This window comes from Podarcis filfolensis, assembly GCF_964270895.1.
Source record: "Podarcis filfolensis genome assembly, chromosome: 12".
NCBI lineage: Eukaryota > Metazoa > Chordata > Lepidosauria > Squamata > Lacertidae > Podarcis > Podarcis filfolensis.
Genome location: NC_139614.1, coordinates 10,727,849 through 10,745,381, shown reverse-complemented (window position 1 = coordinate 10,745,381; position 17,533 = coordinate 10,727,849). Strand labels below are relative to the sequence as shown.

The following is a 17,533-nucleotide window of genomic DNA, read 5'->3' as shown; positions in this document are numbered from 1 at the left end:
CTGTGCTATCAGCGGGATTGCTTGCCCAAAAGATGTTGCAATAGTTTAGAATGAAGTATTGTTTACATCTATTCACCTTGGGATTGACACTTGCATTGAATTGTAGACCACATGCTGCAAGGAAATATGTGCTAACAAAATGGAATACCAGAGACTACTGCCACTCTTTTAGGAATTGTAAAAGTCTACAGTGGTACCTCAGGTTACATATGCTTCAGGTTACAGACTCCGCTAACCCAGAAATAGTACCTCAGGTTAAGAACTTTGCTTCAGGATGAGAACAGAAATCGTGCTTTGGCGGTGCAGCAGCAGCGGGAGGCCCCATTAGCAAAAGTGGTGCTTCAGGTTAAGAACACTTTCAGGTTAAGAACAGACCTCCAGAATGAATAAAGTTCTTAACCCAAGGTACCACTGTACTTTGCTATTTTACAGCATTTTCTTTTAGAATGTGAAGAGTGGTGTTAGGATCATGTGTCTCAGAACATGTGAGGGAGACATAATGAATGAATCTGCACATGTGATTGCACAGAAAGAATCTGAGAGAAAGAGGGAGAATTTTAATAGGTGAATCTGTAAATGTAATGGTGAACTCAATTGATCATTTTATGTACCATTGGCACTTCAGTTAAAAGGACATACAGTACGTTGCTTCACAACAACGTATTCAGTTCAGTAATTGAAAATGGTGATTTCTAGTTGCCTAGGGATTTAAAAAACAAACAAACTGATGAGGATGATATTGGAGATCCAGGTATCTAAATATGAACCAGACTCTCAATATCTCAAATATCTCAGCTGATTCCCCCCCCCCCCGAATTCCCAACCAAAAATGAGTACCTTGTGGTCCAGCACTCTGTCATGAGTTAGTTGGCTTGCGCCAGAACACGGAAAGTTCTGGGGTCCAAGCAGAAGCCCGGATGGCTTCTATGATTCCAGAATGTCCCACTTAAATCAGAGAGGGTTGAGTGGTACAGTATGGTTCTCCTTTTGGCAGTATGAGAGGAAGATTGGGAATGAAAACACACAAGCCCAACACTTGACTCTGGCTCTTTCAGGCTTGTACCCAAGGCATACACATAGGCCTTCTTAGTGGCAACACCTTGACTGTGGAACATTTTTTCCTTTGGCAAACTCCTTGTGGAGGGCTTTTAGATGAGCAGTCAAAAATTTGTATTTCACCAGACTTGTAACGGGTTCTACTGTACTCTAAATTTTGCTAGCTGGTTTTTACTTTTGTTTTTTACAGTGGTTTTACTATTACCTCCCTCCCTCTCTGCCCGCCTCTCTCCTGTATGAAGATTGTGTTTTATTATACTGCCTTGGGCTGATATAGGCTGAACGGCAGTATATATACGTGTGTGTGTGTGTGTGTGTGTGTGTGTAAATGTTTTTATAAATCAATCATGCTTTAGTGTAGTATATCAACTGGGCTTATAAGTAAAGGTTGCCTCCCATGCTCAGCTTGCTGAATTTTCTAATTTGACTGAATTTTCTAATTCAAGGCTGGAAATGTCCTTGGCTAGGCATCTGATGTAAAACTTAATCCCCATGGGGCAGGTGTTTTGCCAGAAGTGCAGTTACCTGACTTTTCCCTCTGCTTCCTTTTGCTTAGTTTTTAAAAACACAACTTTCCTTTTCATCTTGTGGCATCATGCTTTTCTGTGTTCCCTTACAACCTGCTTAAATCTGATTTTCCTTCTGTCTCAAGGACAGAGCCTTTCCCCTTTCCCAACTTCAAATAATTGCTACTAACTTCTACCCTATGCAACTCTTTCCAGTAGTACTAAATTATGAAAACAGAGACTCAGACGCATTGTCAGGCACTAAAGAAAACGAGGTGAGTGCACTGGAGTCAACATTTCACTGCTTCAGACATAGTCTCTGAGTTGTGGATTGCAATGGATTATTTTTGTCTGTAAATTGCCTTTGTGAGAAGCAATGCTCATTCTAATAGCAAAAGCAAATGTATCATCTTAGCAAATACTGCTAGTCTTTGCTATGTTCCAGTATTTAAGTATCTAGCTGAAGGGTATCATTAGTCTTTGGAACCAGATCCTGTCTCCTTTGGAAATATGATCTAGGAGCTTCTATTAAATAAATTCTCATTCTGGTTTAGTATAGAGGAGACGATATGATTTTGATGTCTGTTGTCTCACTTTAATGGCTAAAAGTTTCATCTATTCTCGGCAATACCCTTTTGTGAATACATAACAAAACAAAACAAAAAAGCATTCTGCCCATCTTTGAGTATTATCAGTTGAAGCACCAGCGTGTGGCGCTGTGGGTTAAACCTCAGAGCCTAGGGCTTGCCAATCAGAAGGTCAGTGCTTCGAATCCCTGCGACAGGGTGAGCTCCTGTTGCTTGGTCCCTGCTCTTGCCAACCTAGCAGTTCAAAAGCACATCAGAGTGCAAGTAGATAAATAGGTACTACTCTGGCGGGAAGGTAAACGGCATTTCCGTGCGCTGCTCTGGTTTGCCAGAAGCGGCTTAGTCAGGCTGGCCACATGACCCGGAAGCTGTACGCCGGCTCCCTCGGCCAATAAAGCGAGATGAGCGCCGCAAGCCCAGAGTCATCCACGACTGGACCTAATGGTCAGGGTTCCCTTTACTCTTTACCTTTAACCATGAAATAAATTTAGTTCACAGCTTTCATATAAATTTAGTTCACAGCTTTCATATCTGCACGTAACAGCTTAGGATCTGTCTTCTTCCTGATTTGTCATTGTGTTATTAAACTGGAACAAAAGCATTTTGTTGATGACATGCCAAGTTATTTAACAGGCAAGATGTGTGGAGATACACTCTTTAGGATTATCCTTTTTCTTGGATGTTCAGTTTTAATTTGTGAACAAGGAGTCTTCTACCTGAGTGCATTTTAAGTGGCAAATTTATTTCTGGTTTTAAATTTTAAATGCATTTCAGGTTTTGGGTTAGCTCAGGAAAATAATTTAAATTAAGCCAAGAAGTTCTAGTGTGTGTGCTTGCTGAGTGACTATCATGGTCGTTTTACTCCTTCTCTTGTCCTTCTGCTGTGAGCTAAGCCACAGTTTGGCATATTGTGTCATCTGAACCCGGGCTTGTGGTTTGTCTTGCTTTATAACAAACCTTGGTTACAGCTTGTGGTTTCTCTGGAGCAAGAAAAACCACAAGCCCGGGTTCAGATGACGCATTAAGCCAAGCCATGACTTAGCTTGCAGCAGCAACAGGATTGAGGGAGGAATAAAGTAGCCACAATCTCCTTGCTTTAAGCCTGTTCATCCACACTAAACCATGGCTTGGCTTAGTGTTGCATGTGAATCAGTTCACAGGAAATGGAACTCCTGCTTCCAAAACAAAAAGAGGAAATTGAGAAGAACAATGGAGCACAGAGAGAACCAATAAAGGCAATGGCTGTTATAGAATCATAGAATCATAGAATCATAGAATTATAGAGTTGGAAGAGACCACAAGGGCCATCGAGTCCAACCCCCTGCCAAGCAGGAAACACCATCAGAGCACTCCTGACATATGGTTGTCAAGCCTCTGCTTAAAGACCTCCAAAGAAGGAGACTCCACCACACTCCTTGGCAGCAAATTCCACTGTCGAACAGCTCTTACTGTCAGGAAGTTCTTCCTAATGTTTAGGTGGAATCTTCTTTCTTGTAGTTTGGATCCATTGCTCCGTGTCCGCTTCTCTGGAGCAGCAGAAAACAACCTTTCTCCCTCCTCTATGTGACATCCTTTTATATATTTGAACATGGCTATCATATCACCCCTTAACCTCCTCTTCTCCAGGCTAAACATGCCCAGCTCCCTTAGCAGTTCCTCATAAGGCATCGTTTCCATGCCTTTGACCATTTTGGTTGCCCTCCTCTGGACACGTTCCAGTTTGTCAGTGTCCTTCTTGAACTGTGGTGCCCAGAACTGGACACAGTACTCCAGGTGAGGTCTGACCAGAGCAGAATACAGTGGCACTATTACTTCCCTTGATCTAGTTCATTTCCCTTCCAAAAATGGAGAAGGATTCCAACTTACAATCTTAGATTGTGTCTAGCTAGGAATGGCATTTTGTTATATCTTGCCTGAAGTGGTTGAAGTCCTCTTGTTTGATTCACTGCCAGGTTTTTGAGTTCTCCATTGGTGTCCTACTATTTAATTAACAACACTTATAATAAAATAGTGATGAATTTGCAACTTTTGAAATGAAAAAGATACAGAGAAGTAACCCTCCTTTAATTGTAGCAGGCACTGGAATTCTTGATCTGTGTTTTTCTTCCAACAGAGGGAATCTTCCTGTTTCCTTTCTGAAGTAGATCCATTGGCTAGCAGAACCACACAGAGCCCGACACTCAATTTTGCTATCTAAGATGAGCTTGAAAACAAATGTATGACAGATTTCCCTCCCCCCTTCATTTGTTCAGGTTTCTCAGTTACGTCATGAGCTGTCCATGAAAGATGAGCTGCTTCAATTTTACACCAGTGCTGCTGAAGAGAGCGAGCCAGAATCCATCTGTTCAACTCCGTAAGTTTGGGCCAGGAAACATGGGTCATGCTATACTGTCCATTTTGCATCCTTCTGCCCCATCTGGCATAGCCACATGATTTTTGTATTCCTCATCTGGCATCACCACATGGGTTTTGCATCCAGGCTGCAGGTGAGCCTCAGCTCCCAATGAAAGGACCAAACGGTCAAATTGTGTCTGTATTATCTCTTGAGTACTCTTGATCATGAGTAGGTGTTACCAACAGTACTCAGCTGTGGTTTTACTAGTCTCCTTTTGGGTTCATTCTGTAGCATGCTGTTCCATTTGGACCTTTCCGGTAAATAGTTAAAAAATACAGCATACACACAGTTTGGTTACCAGCTTTAGATGTTTCGGGCTTCCATTGACTGACAGTAGACCCAACTGATTTATGCAGCAATATGGAAGTCCAGTGTTGAGCTACAAGATCCAGTTCAGAACCTGATATTCATAGCAGGCCCTCACCAGTTAAGAAATGGGATAACCAGTCTACCTCCCTGACAGGGAAGTTCTTCTTAGTTCAGTAATATGTCACTTTTGTTATATCCAACAGGGACTAAGTTTTGAACCAAATCCTGTCCTTTTGAAGAATTTTGTTCAGCAACACAACAGCATGTTAACAAAGACTGCTCAGCAGTTCAAATCAGCTCTTGAGCAACGAAAAGCCAAAGTCTTGTTTCCTAGGCAGTTAACAGTACATTAAAACCCCTGCTTGCCACTTTCCCTTTTTTTGTGCCTCCACTGCTGCAGCTTTTTATTATTTAATGTGTTGTAGCAGTCATCGAATCATAAGATTACTTTTTTGCAAACCATCTCCTTCAGAGAGCTGAAGTCCTCTCTCCCCCCCCCCCCCCCAGTTTGTAGCTAAAGGTTCTCCGTTAGAAATGGGCGGAATAAACACAATGGCTTCATTTCTTTCTTTATTTTTAACTCTCTGACAACCTATGTAAATGCTAGATCTCATTTGGCTCTGGTTGTTGGAATTTTTGCTGTGCAGCTCCACTGCAAACACTGCAAACAAAAGGGAGCAAAAATAAACGTGTCTAATGGGCCTCTTACCAGGTTGAAGAGGAATGAGTCGTCTTCATCTGTCCAGAACTATTTTCATTTAGATTCCCTTCAAAAGAAACTTAAGGACCTTGAAGAGGAGAACGTTGTGCTTAGATCAGAGGTAAAACATATCCCAGTATTTTACCTACCATAAGTTTGCTTCTTTTTCCATGGGAATCAGGACTGATTGATTAGTAAGCTTTTACTCCATAAATTCTGTGTAATCTATAGATTATTCTCTCCACCCCACCCTGCTTCCCTAATGAATGTTTGCAAATACTGCGTGACAGTATTGACCCTTGTCTAAGGCGTAGATTTAAAGCACGTTCCTTCAAAGAGTCATAGGAACTGTAGTTTAAGGGTGTTGAGAATTATAGCTCAGTTCCCAGGATTCCTGGGGGTGGGGTGTGCTTTAAAAGTATGGTGTTTATGAAGCCTGACACCAACAGTAAGTGAGGTGGTAAAATCGTTCCTTGACTGCAGGCTACAGCTAGTGGTGATGGTTACATGTTTGGAGCTCCTCTTGCAATCATTACAGTCCAAGCAGTGCTGGCTTTGGGTCAAGGCCCCTGACTCTTTTGCTCCACCATCCTGCTATTGGCACCTACCTTCTCTTTCTCTGCTTCAATGGACCCAAAAGGTAAAGGTAAAGGGACCCCTAACCATTAGGTCCAGTCGTGACCGACTCTGGGGTTGCGGCGCTCATCTCGCTTTATTGGCCGAGGGAGCCGGCGTACAGCTTCCGGGTCATGTGGCCAGCATGACTAAGCCACTTCTGGCAAACCAGAGCAGCGTGCGGAAACGCCATTTACCTTCCCACCACAGCGTTACCTATTTATCTACTTGCACTTCGACATGCTTCCGAACTGCTAGGTTGGCAGGAGCAGGGACTGAGCAACGGGAGCTCACCCCGTCCCGGGGATTTGAACCGCCGACCTTTTGATCGGCAAGTCCTAGGCTCTGTGGTTTAACCCACAGCGCCACCCGCATCCCCAATGGACCCAAAAGGAGAGGGCAAAAGAAGCGAGTAGCTCATCTTCTGTGCTGCTTCCACTCACTCTTGCTCCCTCACTGGACAACTAACCATGAGGGTGAGATGAAGGGATCTGCTGCCTTATCCGCTGGTTTTGGTGCTCCTTTTCTTCCTGGCTGTGGAACTATGAGCAATTGGGGGTTGGGGTGCGGAGACCACTGATGAGAAGAGGGACCACTGAATAGATATATTGTCCTGACAGGGTTCTTCTCTCTCCCTCCCCCAACCCCTCCCCCCCCCAAACCACCTTAGCACCCATACTCAATCTACAAATGGCTTTGCCGCCCCATCTGTTTGTGTACAGTAGCTTAGGGGTGATTTGCTCTGTGTCTGAAGGCCTACATTTCCATAAACCTAGACACAAGGCAGATAGATCCTGCACCAGCAGAAATTAATACTATTTCATTGTGCGTTATGGACCTAGCCTGCTCCCCTTTGGAATGCCCTTAGTATATCATGCTTACTGTTCATTGCATGGCCAGGAAAGAGTTTTCCTGTTCATGCGAAGTTTTGAAAACAGTTTCCCCACTGTGAGAGCCGGAATGAGTGCTTTGTAACATTATGGATTAGTATAGCGTTTAGAGGCTGGTTGTAATGCACAGCATCTGATATAAGCAGGGACACTCATTTGATAGTCATGCTGAAAAGTCAAGATGGTGATAGCTTCTTAACCAAGCATTACTCCCAAGATTAGCATCGTAAATGTTAAGAAGCTATTTATCAGGCTAGAAGTTACAAGTACAAACCTCCCTTGAGCTTTTTTTCCAAAGTATGTTACAGACTTGTGTTTCTATTGAATCTTTGTGTGTGTGTTGTGTTTGGGGTGTGCTTTTAATAGTGAACTTTTAACTCTTCCCACAAATATATTCTCCAGCCATTCAATTTGATGTTAATCTTTTAAGCTTTGCCTATGTATATATCAAAAATCAATGATGACACCTAGTGGTCGTGACTTGTCATTCTTCCACATAGTCACAAGAGGGATGTGGGAGACTATGAATTGCTTGCTCAGCCTTTCTCAGTCTCCAGGCATTTTTGAACTACAGTTCCCATCATCCCTGACCACTGGCCATGCTGGCTACATTTAGGGACCCAAGGTTGAGAAAGGCTGTGTTTGCTGATGTCCTGGAATTGTGGTCTGCTGTTGAAAGTTTTCCCCCTTTTTACAAGGCTACATCCAGCAAGAAGTTAACACAATGCTAATTTTGGAATTTATTTTTTTAAAAATACTTTGAACAGGCTTGCCAGCTGCAGACCGAAACCATTTCTTTTGAAGAGAAAGAACAGCAGCTTGTCAACGACTGTGTGAAGGAGCTCAGTACGTTTTCTTCTTTCCTTGCTTTTTGACAAAATAATCAGGATGTTCTGATACAAGGGTTTTCTTTTGGAGTTTGTGCCATTTTAGTGTGCGATTCAAGGGAGTTGGTGTGTGTTGCTTTAAGTTATCAGCAGCCCCAGCACTTGGGTTGAGAACTAATGCACCTACAACACTTGGTTTCAGAACTGTTTTATCCCAGTTCCCTTACACTGCTTGTATATTGAGAAAACCCATCCTGCAATTGCAGTAACACTTCAACAATATTTATGGCATTGGCTTTTTCTATGTGGCTCTGCAGCAGTTGGAAAAACCTTCCTAATGCCAGATTGCATGTTCTCTTTCTCTGCCTCTCTGTTCAACGATAGGTTATAGTAATACCTTGTTTATATTGATTTAGCAAGCAATTGCGATGCCAAATATTTTTCCATGCCAGCTCCTTCTTACAATTGTTTCTTAATTATTTAAGGAGATGCAAACATCCAGATTGCAAGTATCTCTGAAGAGTTGGCCAAGAAAACTGACGATGCTGCCCGACAGCAGGAGGAAATCACTCACCTTCTCTCTCAGATAGTGGATTTGCAGAAAAAGGCAAAAGCTGTAAGGTTCATTAAAGTAATAAGCAAAATAGCTAATGTAGTGCCACCTTTCTGATGAGCTTCTTCTGTTCCCACACCTGTTAAAATATTTTTAAAGGAAGAGAAAGCATGGGGTGGCTAATCTGTTGTGATGTTTGTCTTTTTTCAGTGTACGGTGGAAAATGAAGAACTCGTCCAACATCTGGGAGCCGCTAAAGATGCCCAAAGGCAGCTCACAGCAGAAGTGAGTGTGTCTCTCTAGTAGTCATATGGTTATGGAGCAGGGAGATGCTTTCAGTTCAGTTGATATCAGTAGCCTTGAAATGCTGTAGCCGAGTTGCATTTGGTCTCATGGCAGAAGAATACCATATTTTTCGCTCTATAAGACGCACCAGACCACAAGACGCACCAAGAAAAAAAAATATTCTGAATCTCAGAAGCCAGAACAGCAAGAGGGATCACTGTGCAGTGAAAGCAGCGATCCCTCTTGCTGTTCTGGCTTCTGGGATAGCTGAGCAGCCTGCATTCGCTCCATAAGACGCACACACATTTCCCCTTACTTTTTAGGAGGGAAAAAGTGAGTCTTATAGAGCAAAAAATATGGTAATTTGAATAAGAGATGAGCATATTTGTGATAGCTTTTGAATTCAGTTTCCTTGGGTCCACACAGATATCATTTCAGACCTATAGGAATGAAATTGCTTAAAACCTTAAATACAGTATTCATCTGAAATCAAAAAACCTCTTCTTTGATATATGCAAGGAGGTTTTTTTGTCCTTGGAAAGCTTAATGGCATTTTGGATAAGAAACTGAGCATAGAAGTAGACTTGGCAATGGACTATTTCCTTGGTGCAAGCCTTTAACTTTCAAGATTAGGCCTACCCTCAGACAGGCCTCTGACGACTGAGCCTTCTGTGCTGTGAATTAAGTAAGGATCACAGATCATAATCTCCAGGATAAATGGATTTGCAAAACAGAAGAAACACTAGGGCTGTGATCCTATATAAAAGGTAAAGGGACCCCTGACCATTAGGTCCAGTCGTGACCGACTCTGGGGTTGTGGCGCTCATCTCACTTTATTGGCCGAGGGAGCCGGCATACAGCTTCCGGGTCATGTGGCCAGCATGACTAAGCTGCTTCTGGCGAACCAGAGCAGCGCACAGAAACACCATTTACCTTCCCGCCAGAGCGGTACCTATTTATCTACTTGCACTTTGACGTGCTTTCAAACTGCTAGGTTGGCAGGAGCAGGGACCAAGCAATGGGAGCTCACCCCGTCACGGGGATTCGAACCACCGACTTTCTGATCGGCAAGTCCTAGGCTCTGTGGATGCCACCTGCATCCCTTGTGATCCTATATACATGGGAGTAAATTGCAGTGAACACAATGGGATCTACTTCCAAAAAAATATGTATGCAATTCTTCGCTGTAAGAATTGTAAGTAAAAGAGGTTAGCTTGCAGCCCAATTCTGTGCAGAGGTGAGCATGCTTAAGCCCAGAGATGTCAGTGGTCTTTCAGTACACTTAACCTTGTGCAGCATCAAGCTGTATATTCTTCTAACTGTTCAATCCTTGGACTTCGCTCTTTGAAAATGTGGCCCTAGGAGAGTTCCAAACCAAGTGTGTGTATGTAAGGACAGAATCTGATTTATTGCGTTCTCTGTTTTTTTCATTTAAAAGTAAGGCGCTAGTCTTTCATTGCCACACGGACAGCTTTAAAATTTGTCTGCAATGCCAAAAGAAACCTGTGCAGTCTCCATGATCAAGTGATGGCTCTTCTGGGCTCTGCGGCGCTTTTTATCTAATAAGTTTTGCAAGACGACGATGATTCTATGCAATTTGCATCAGTTGTTCAGCTTGTAGAGCCCAACGGAATCCCAGTCTCTTCAATGGCAAATTGCTGGAACCATAATTAAAATAGATACAGACAGAACTAAACGTACATGTGGAACGTACAATTCATAAATGTTTAGCTTTTTATTATTTATTTAAAAGTGTCCCCCCTCCTCATTTGCATAGTTTTCTGTCGCCCAAGGTTCCTGGAAATAATTTCCATTCTGTGTGCATTGCAGTTACGAGAGCTGGAAGACAAGTATGCAGAGTGCATGGAAATGCTTCACGAGGCGCAGGAAGAGCTGAAGAACCTTCGGAACAAGACGATGCCAAATGCCATATCACGCCGATACCACTCCTTAGGCCTTTTCCCCATGGTAATAAACCTTGTAAAGTCATTTCTGAGAAACACATCTCATGCCAGCAGTGGCGCAAGTTTGATTAGCATTAGGAAGTAGATCCCAAAACTAATTTCAGTACATATTGAGAGGAGAATCTGGATCATTGCCTTGAATCTTCCCTTAAACAGAGGAAGGGTCTGAGGTTGTGAGTGCTACTAAACCCACTTTGGAAATAATTGCAGTATTGGTGATATAGTGAAATGCAAGCAATGGCTGGAGCTATTAATAGGGGGTAAAGGTAAAGGGACCCCTGACCATTAGGTCCAGTCGTGGCCGACTCTGGGGTTGTGGCGCTCATCTTGCTTTACAGGCCGAGGGAGCCGGCATACAGCTTCCAGGTCATGTGGCCAGCATGACTAAGCCACTTCTGGCGAACCAGAGCAGCACACGGAAATGCCGTTAACCTTCCCGTCGGAGTGGTACCTATTTATCTACTTGCACTTTGACGTGTTTCGAACTGCTAGGTTGGCAGGAGCAGGGGCCGAGCAACGGGAGCTCACCCCACTGCGGGGATTCAAACCGCCAACCTTCTGATCGGCAAGTCCTAGGCTCTGTGGTTTAACCCACAGCACCACCCGCGTCCCATTAATAGGGGAAGACTAGCTAAATGGTTTCTTTCTGTTACCATAAAAGAAGCCCCAAGTATATCAGCATCACTGCATACTACAAAAATAGACATACATGTTAGTGACATGCTGTAACACCCTTTAAAATTGTCTTAACAGGATTCCTTGGCAGCAGAAATTGAAGGGTCAATGCGAAAAGAACTGCATCTGGATGATCCTGAGAGCCCTGACTTAACGTATGACTGATGCATTGTGATATTTTAATAAGAAAAGTAGAAATCAAACCTTTTTATGCAATCCCAAATTAAGAATTCCATCTCATTTCTTTCTAGCGAGGAAGGTAGACCTGAACTCATTACTTAGAAATGGTCCTCTCTGTCGGAGAGGAAAGCAATTGAGAAGAAAGCTTAAGGATATTTTAAAGGCCAATTTTTAAAGAACTTTGGGGCTTTTGGGGAAGTTAAATAAAATGTTTTTCAGCAGCATTATAGTTGAAATTGGAAAAATAAACAAGCTATTTGCACCTCGAGTAGTGTTAAATCACTATTTTTGTTATCCATCTTCTTAACACAGTTGAAGATTCAAACTTCAAGCTAAATAGCGAGGGGGAAATAATTAAAAACTTTCTATGTTTATTCTGCACAAGTAAGAAAGTGGTACTCAGAAATAGCGAAACAGGGCTGCAGAGTGCTTAAGCTTGTATATGTGGACACACTAGACAATTTTATAGTAGCATTATCTCAAGAGACATGATGTATAGCTGAAGCTATACAAGTGTAAGTCAGATCAGTATTTGGATGGGAAACTGCCGGGAGTCCATTGTGTACTTCCTTGAGGTCCCTGGAGTGAAGGCGGGATATGAAAAATGTGCTTATTCATACAACATTGAAGTAGCTCAGGACCACTGCATTTGCTTTGGCTGGCTTGCAGAGGCAGCTGTGTGGTGGCATCCGTAGTGTTTGACCACAGGATCAGATCACTGGAAATGGTCCCTAAAATATCTATGATAGCTTAGAAGAAATTTCATGATCCATGTGGCAAAGCTGCAATGTGCTAGTAGCTCACCACGTGGTGCTGGTTATATGAAGTTCATATAAATGCTCAACATGTGCTGCCAGGCATTTAAAATCGTGATGTGGCAACTAGAACATCTGCTTTATCCTGAAGTCACAAGAAAATGCTTGATTTCGCCATTGCTGGCAATAGTTGACCAAGCTGCCTACCGCCTACTGCTGTATCGCTTTATTCACAAGCGCATTTTGTGGGCATTTTTTATCTTAAAAACCAAACAAGAAACCCCAAACCACCACTGCATGTTACTATTGCTACAGGGAGAATGCAACGAGTATAGGAGATCCCACATTTTATTTCCATAGAGGATCTCCCTGGCTGTTCAAAACCTGCTTTTCTAACCAGAGCTATGCTGCAGGGTAAGAGAGATCCCAGGATCAATGCAGGATCTTCTGGTTCAGTTAATTGCTTTCTCTCAGGATAGTTGGTGGGGAGCATGTAAGCATTTGAGCCCAATAATTATTCCCCATTTCATCCTGGGGTACAGTCTTGGCCAAGTTTCAAGAGAACAGGGTCATTTAGTAAGTGATCTGGAAAATGGGAAGTATTCTTTGGGGAAACTTTAGTATCTTACAACTCTTCCCCTTTCCGTAGAACGACTTTTAACCATTTGTCCGATTTTGTTCTCTCTTGATCATAATCACAAAGCTAATCTCTGAGACCATGTTTTTCTCTTACAAAAGCTGAGCTTAATATAATACGATGTCCCCGCAGACAATTTCTCTGCTGTGGGTTTTATTTTGCTGGTTACTAACTGCTTGTGTCTTTTTTCAGCCATCACAAGAGAGTCTTTGATGCCGTGCGAAACATCAACCAAGTGGTAAAGCAGAGATCTTTAACTCCCTCTCCGATGAACATCCCTGGGTCTAACCAGTCTTCAGCAATGAACTCGGTCATTTCTAGCTGTGTCAGCACACCACGATCCAGCTTCTATGGAGGAGACATTTCCAATTTTGTGATAGACAACAAGACTAATAGCATCATCCTAGAAACTGACTCTACTGACTCTGGGTCAGTAATGTATACTTAGAGTTTAGCTGTATCTCCAGAACAAGAACTTCCTAATTCTTTTCTTCTATTCAGTGACTATATGTTGGATGCTATACTAACCGTACATTATGAGGATACTCAATATTGCTAGCCTAACATTGTAAGAAGGATCAATATTGCTATATCTGAGTGAGATATTCAGAAGAAACATGATTTTCATATATTGTTCTGCTCCAGCCTCCTAACACTGGACAAGTGAACTATATTGGGTTGTCTTAAATTACTGGACACCATAAAATTTGCAAACTAATGTTCACTAATTTAACACCAGTGTGGTATGGTTCAGGCAAATCATGTTTGTGTTAATGACTATATTTCCTTTAACAATTACTGTTAACTGGTTTCTGTTATTGACACATCCTCCTCCTAGTAAGAGAATTGTTTAAATCATTTTTGGGGTTTGTAATTCTTGACTTTTTTTGTAACTGTGAGGCTTTCCTCCTCTAATTATCTGTCCATCATCCACATTGAGCCCCGAGTACAACTTGATTTGGTTACTTTGAAATGTGTGCAATCCCCAAAATGATTTTCTATGCTAAGAAATGCCTGACCTCCCTTTCTTATACATGCAGATCTATATTTATATCCATATTGTGTGTGTGTGTGTGTTTTAGCTTACATAGCTGCAAAATTGAAATTCTGATGACAATTTTAGAGAACAAAAAAAATGCAAGCAGACAATAAGAGATGCTATAAAGAATTTGAGAAACACATTGCTAAATACAGCGCATAGCTCTATGAAGATGTCAACCTCGCACATTCCTAGGCCTGCCATTTATATTTTCAAATCTAGACTACTATACTCTGCTGGTGAAGCAGTTAATTGGCTACGGAGAGCTCAGAGCAGTTTTGATGGCATTTCAAATATTGGCATTTTGGGTGTCTCCCCCCCCTTCCTGTTGCTTGTACACACAGTGTAAATTTAAGTGTGTTTTGTCCTTGTTTTAGAAATGAAGAAAAGAACAAAAAACCTGGAACCCCAGGAACCCCTGGCTCTAGCGACCTGGAAACGGCCCTTCGAAGGCTGTCTCTTCGGAGGGAGAACTACCTGTATGAGAGGAGGTTCTTTGAAGAAGAGCAGGAAAGGAAGCTGAGGGAACTGGCCGAGAAGGGTGAACTCCACAGTGGCTCCATCACTCCAACGGAGAGTATCATGTCGTTGGGAACTCACTCCAGGTTTTCCGAATTTACTGGCTATTCAGGAATGTCCATCAGCAGTCGCTCTTACCTCCCAGAGAAGCTTCAGATTGTGAAGCCCTTAGAAGGTGATAACAAAGCGCCTAGGCCTTTATCTGTTCTCCTTAGTGACTTTCTATGGTCTCTTCTCCATCAGCAGGAAGTGGGAAATCTTTGTAACACTTACTCATTTTACTTTAGAGACAGCCATCCACGTTGCTTGTTTAAACTCTTCTGAGAAAAAGATTTTATTGCTTTTGAGTAAGCAATCTCTGGAGCAAGTGTGTTGTGTACACTCTAACATATTTCAGTGGTATATTTTTATAGTTCAGTAAATGGCATTTGAATTCCTAGTTTCATTCACATATTTGTAGAACACTGCAGAGTGGGGGAAGTAGCACTGATATGGAGAAGACCTGTAGAGACGTGTGGTGATTCATTAAACTGCAACTTGTAGAAGACCATTTCTTTTCTTTACATTCTGTGCATGCTACTCAATTACTTGCTACGGTTGTCCTACCAGTAGGTGTTTAGGCAACAGTTCCAAATCACTTGCACAGTGGCACCTTGGTTCTCAAACTTAATCTGTTCCAGAAGTCCCTTCCAAAACCAAAGCATTCCAAAACCAAGGCGTGCTTTTCCATAGAAAGTAATGCAAAACAGATTAAGCCATTCCGGAATCTTAAAAACAACCCCTAAAACAACAGTTTAACATGAATTTTACTATCTAACAAGACCACTGATCCATAAAATGACAGCAGTAATCAATGTACTGTACTATAAAATAAGCAAGACAGTATTGTAGATAAAAATTAAAATGAATTTTTTTCCTTTACTTGCACTGATGATAGTCCTTGTTTGAATGGGGGGCTTTTATCCATTTCCGCAGTCACACAATCAATCAATCAATCAATCAATCAATCAATCAGTAGCTGAACTGGGTTCCACACAGTCACAAAGCAAATGAACCGAAAAAGCCTCAAAAATGCAAAATAAATAGCAAAAACAAAAGCGCCAGACTTAATCTGCTCAGCAAGTCCATTTGACTTCCGAAATGTTAAAACACTCTGATTGCTGCAGGCGCCCTGGAAACAATAGCTGACAACCGCATTGAATATTCAGCTTCCAAAAAACGTTCAAAAACCGGAACACTTCCGGGTTTTCGGCATTTGAGAACCAAGGTACCACTGTCTGAGTTGTTTTGCTGCCTTCAGATTGGCTGTTACAAACCAACCTCACAGCATTTGTCAGACTGAACTCAGGACTAGGATGTCAGTATTCTTTCAATTCAAGGCACTGAGAGACGTTTATATTGCAGTCCGGTATAAATTTAAGTCCCACTTAAATGAAGGTCACACAGAAATGCTTAGTTGTGTATTTGAATTACAGTCATGGGGTTTCTAACTTAAGTGAAGCTGCTCATTACTTGTTTTCATTTTTTAATGCATAAGCTATTTCAGGTCGATAGCAATATCAATCTTATTTTGACCAGTCTGACAACATAGAACATGTTACTATGTTTCGTTTTTATGTGAGAAAATAATTGTTGTGTGTGTGCATAAAAGTAGCATGTGCTTCCAGCTCAAATAAGTCAAGAAAGAAATACCCTCTGTAGCTTTCTTAAGATGCCCACATAAAATTCTTAAATCTCTCCAGACAGCCAATCTTCATTTTACTGGTTCTTATCATTGTAATAGGTTTCTGTCATCCACTTATCTCTCTGCTTTCTTCTTCAATAAACTTTCAGTCTCCATTTTCTCTGTCTCTCTTGATTTTTCACTTTATTTCCACCCCTCCCTTTGTGTATTGAACCTTTTCTTCTTCTTCTTCTTGTATAGATCATTCATATTACTGGCCATCTTTCACATTTAAAAATATTTACCATGCATTCATTGTTGAGGAGTGAATCGAGCCCTTATAATTTTTAAAAGAACATTCATTTTGGGAGGAAATGATATTGAAATTTGCAAGAGAAGAAGAGAAAGTAATTTGGAACAAACACGGACCTTTTCTCACCCAACTGCATTTCATTGCACTTTGCACAGAGTTTCATTTTCTTACTTTTCACTCTTGTCAGTTTCTTAAGGAAATACTTACAGCAGCAAACAAAAAACAAATTCAGTGAGGGGTGTTTTTGTTATTTTAAAATTTTTATTAGTGGTAGTGGATTATTTAGTTCCATTTCTATTATAGGTAAAAATCCCTGTCAGGGACCACTGCATATTCCTGCATTGTAGAGGACTGGACTAGATGGTCCTAAGGGTCTCTTCCAACTATGATTCTATGAGAGAAGTTTTCATTATTTTAACATTTTTAATATTGTCTTTTAAACATGCTTCCTCCCTCCCACCATCATCTCCAAAAGCCATGCATAATTGTTTTTTTTATAAAGTTAGTTAACTGTAGGCACTATATAATGAAGTCAATAGAAAGGTACCTATCAGTCCAGTGATCATTATATACTTATCCAAATATTTATTTATAAATTATGAAACTGGATTGTATATTTATAGACATTGAATAAATATTAGGCTCTCAGTTGCCACAGCCCCATACGTGGGAAAACACCAAGTTTCTCCTTGTTCAATTCCTGTTCAAGTGAATGTTCTGCATGCAACTCTGATTTTTTTCCCTCCACCATTGTCTCACTGTCTCGAAGCAAAAAACTGGACTGACACTTGAATGAGAATGACATACTTGGGAAACTGTTCATGGGCCCCTCCAGCTCCCCGAAATTCATATTACACCATCTAAAAAATTTGTACAACAATGCCTGCAAAAGTAAGGGAATAATGTTGCCCTTGCTTTAGCAGTGTTTGCCAGCTGATGCCATAACTCTGGTGTCAAATATGACAGCTTAAGTTCCATAGCCATTAGTGATCTTTGTGATGACTCTCCTGGTCCTTTACGAGCAGTGCTGAAGAAACTAGAGTCGCCATTAAAGCATCAGAAACA

General features: G+C 41.6%; 1 protein-coding gene across 23 annotated transcripts in view; it reads left to right on the top strand.

Annotated features, from left to right (window-relative positions):
* Window positions 1-17,533, top strand: part of TRAK1 (trafficking kinesin protein 1) — a 148,197-nt gene that overhangs the window by 108,123 nt on the left and 22,541 nt on the right. For all 23 annotated transcript variants that reach the window (XM_083577691.1, XM_083577703.1, XM_083577684.1 and 20 more), the window contains 9 exons: window positions 4,402-4,502; window positions 5,566-5,674; window positions 7,826-7,904; window positions 8,371-8,501; window positions 8,649-8,723; window positions 10,554-10,691; window positions 11,441-11,517; window positions 13,127-13,363; window positions 14,351-14,667. In XM_083577691.1, the coding sequence (XP_083433817.1) occupies window positions 4,402-4,502; window positions 5,566-5,674; window positions 7,826-7,904; window positions 8,371-8,501; window positions 8,649-8,723; window positions 10,554-10,691; window positions 11,441-11,517; window positions 13,127-13,363; window positions 14,351-14,667 (1,264 nt within the window). The remainder of the gene's footprint in view (window positions 1-4,401; window positions 4,503-5,565; window positions 5,675-7,825; window positions 7,905-8,370; window positions 8,502-8,648; window positions 8,724-10,553; window positions 10,692-11,440; window positions 11,518-13,126; window positions 13,364-14,350; window positions 14,668-17,533) is intronic.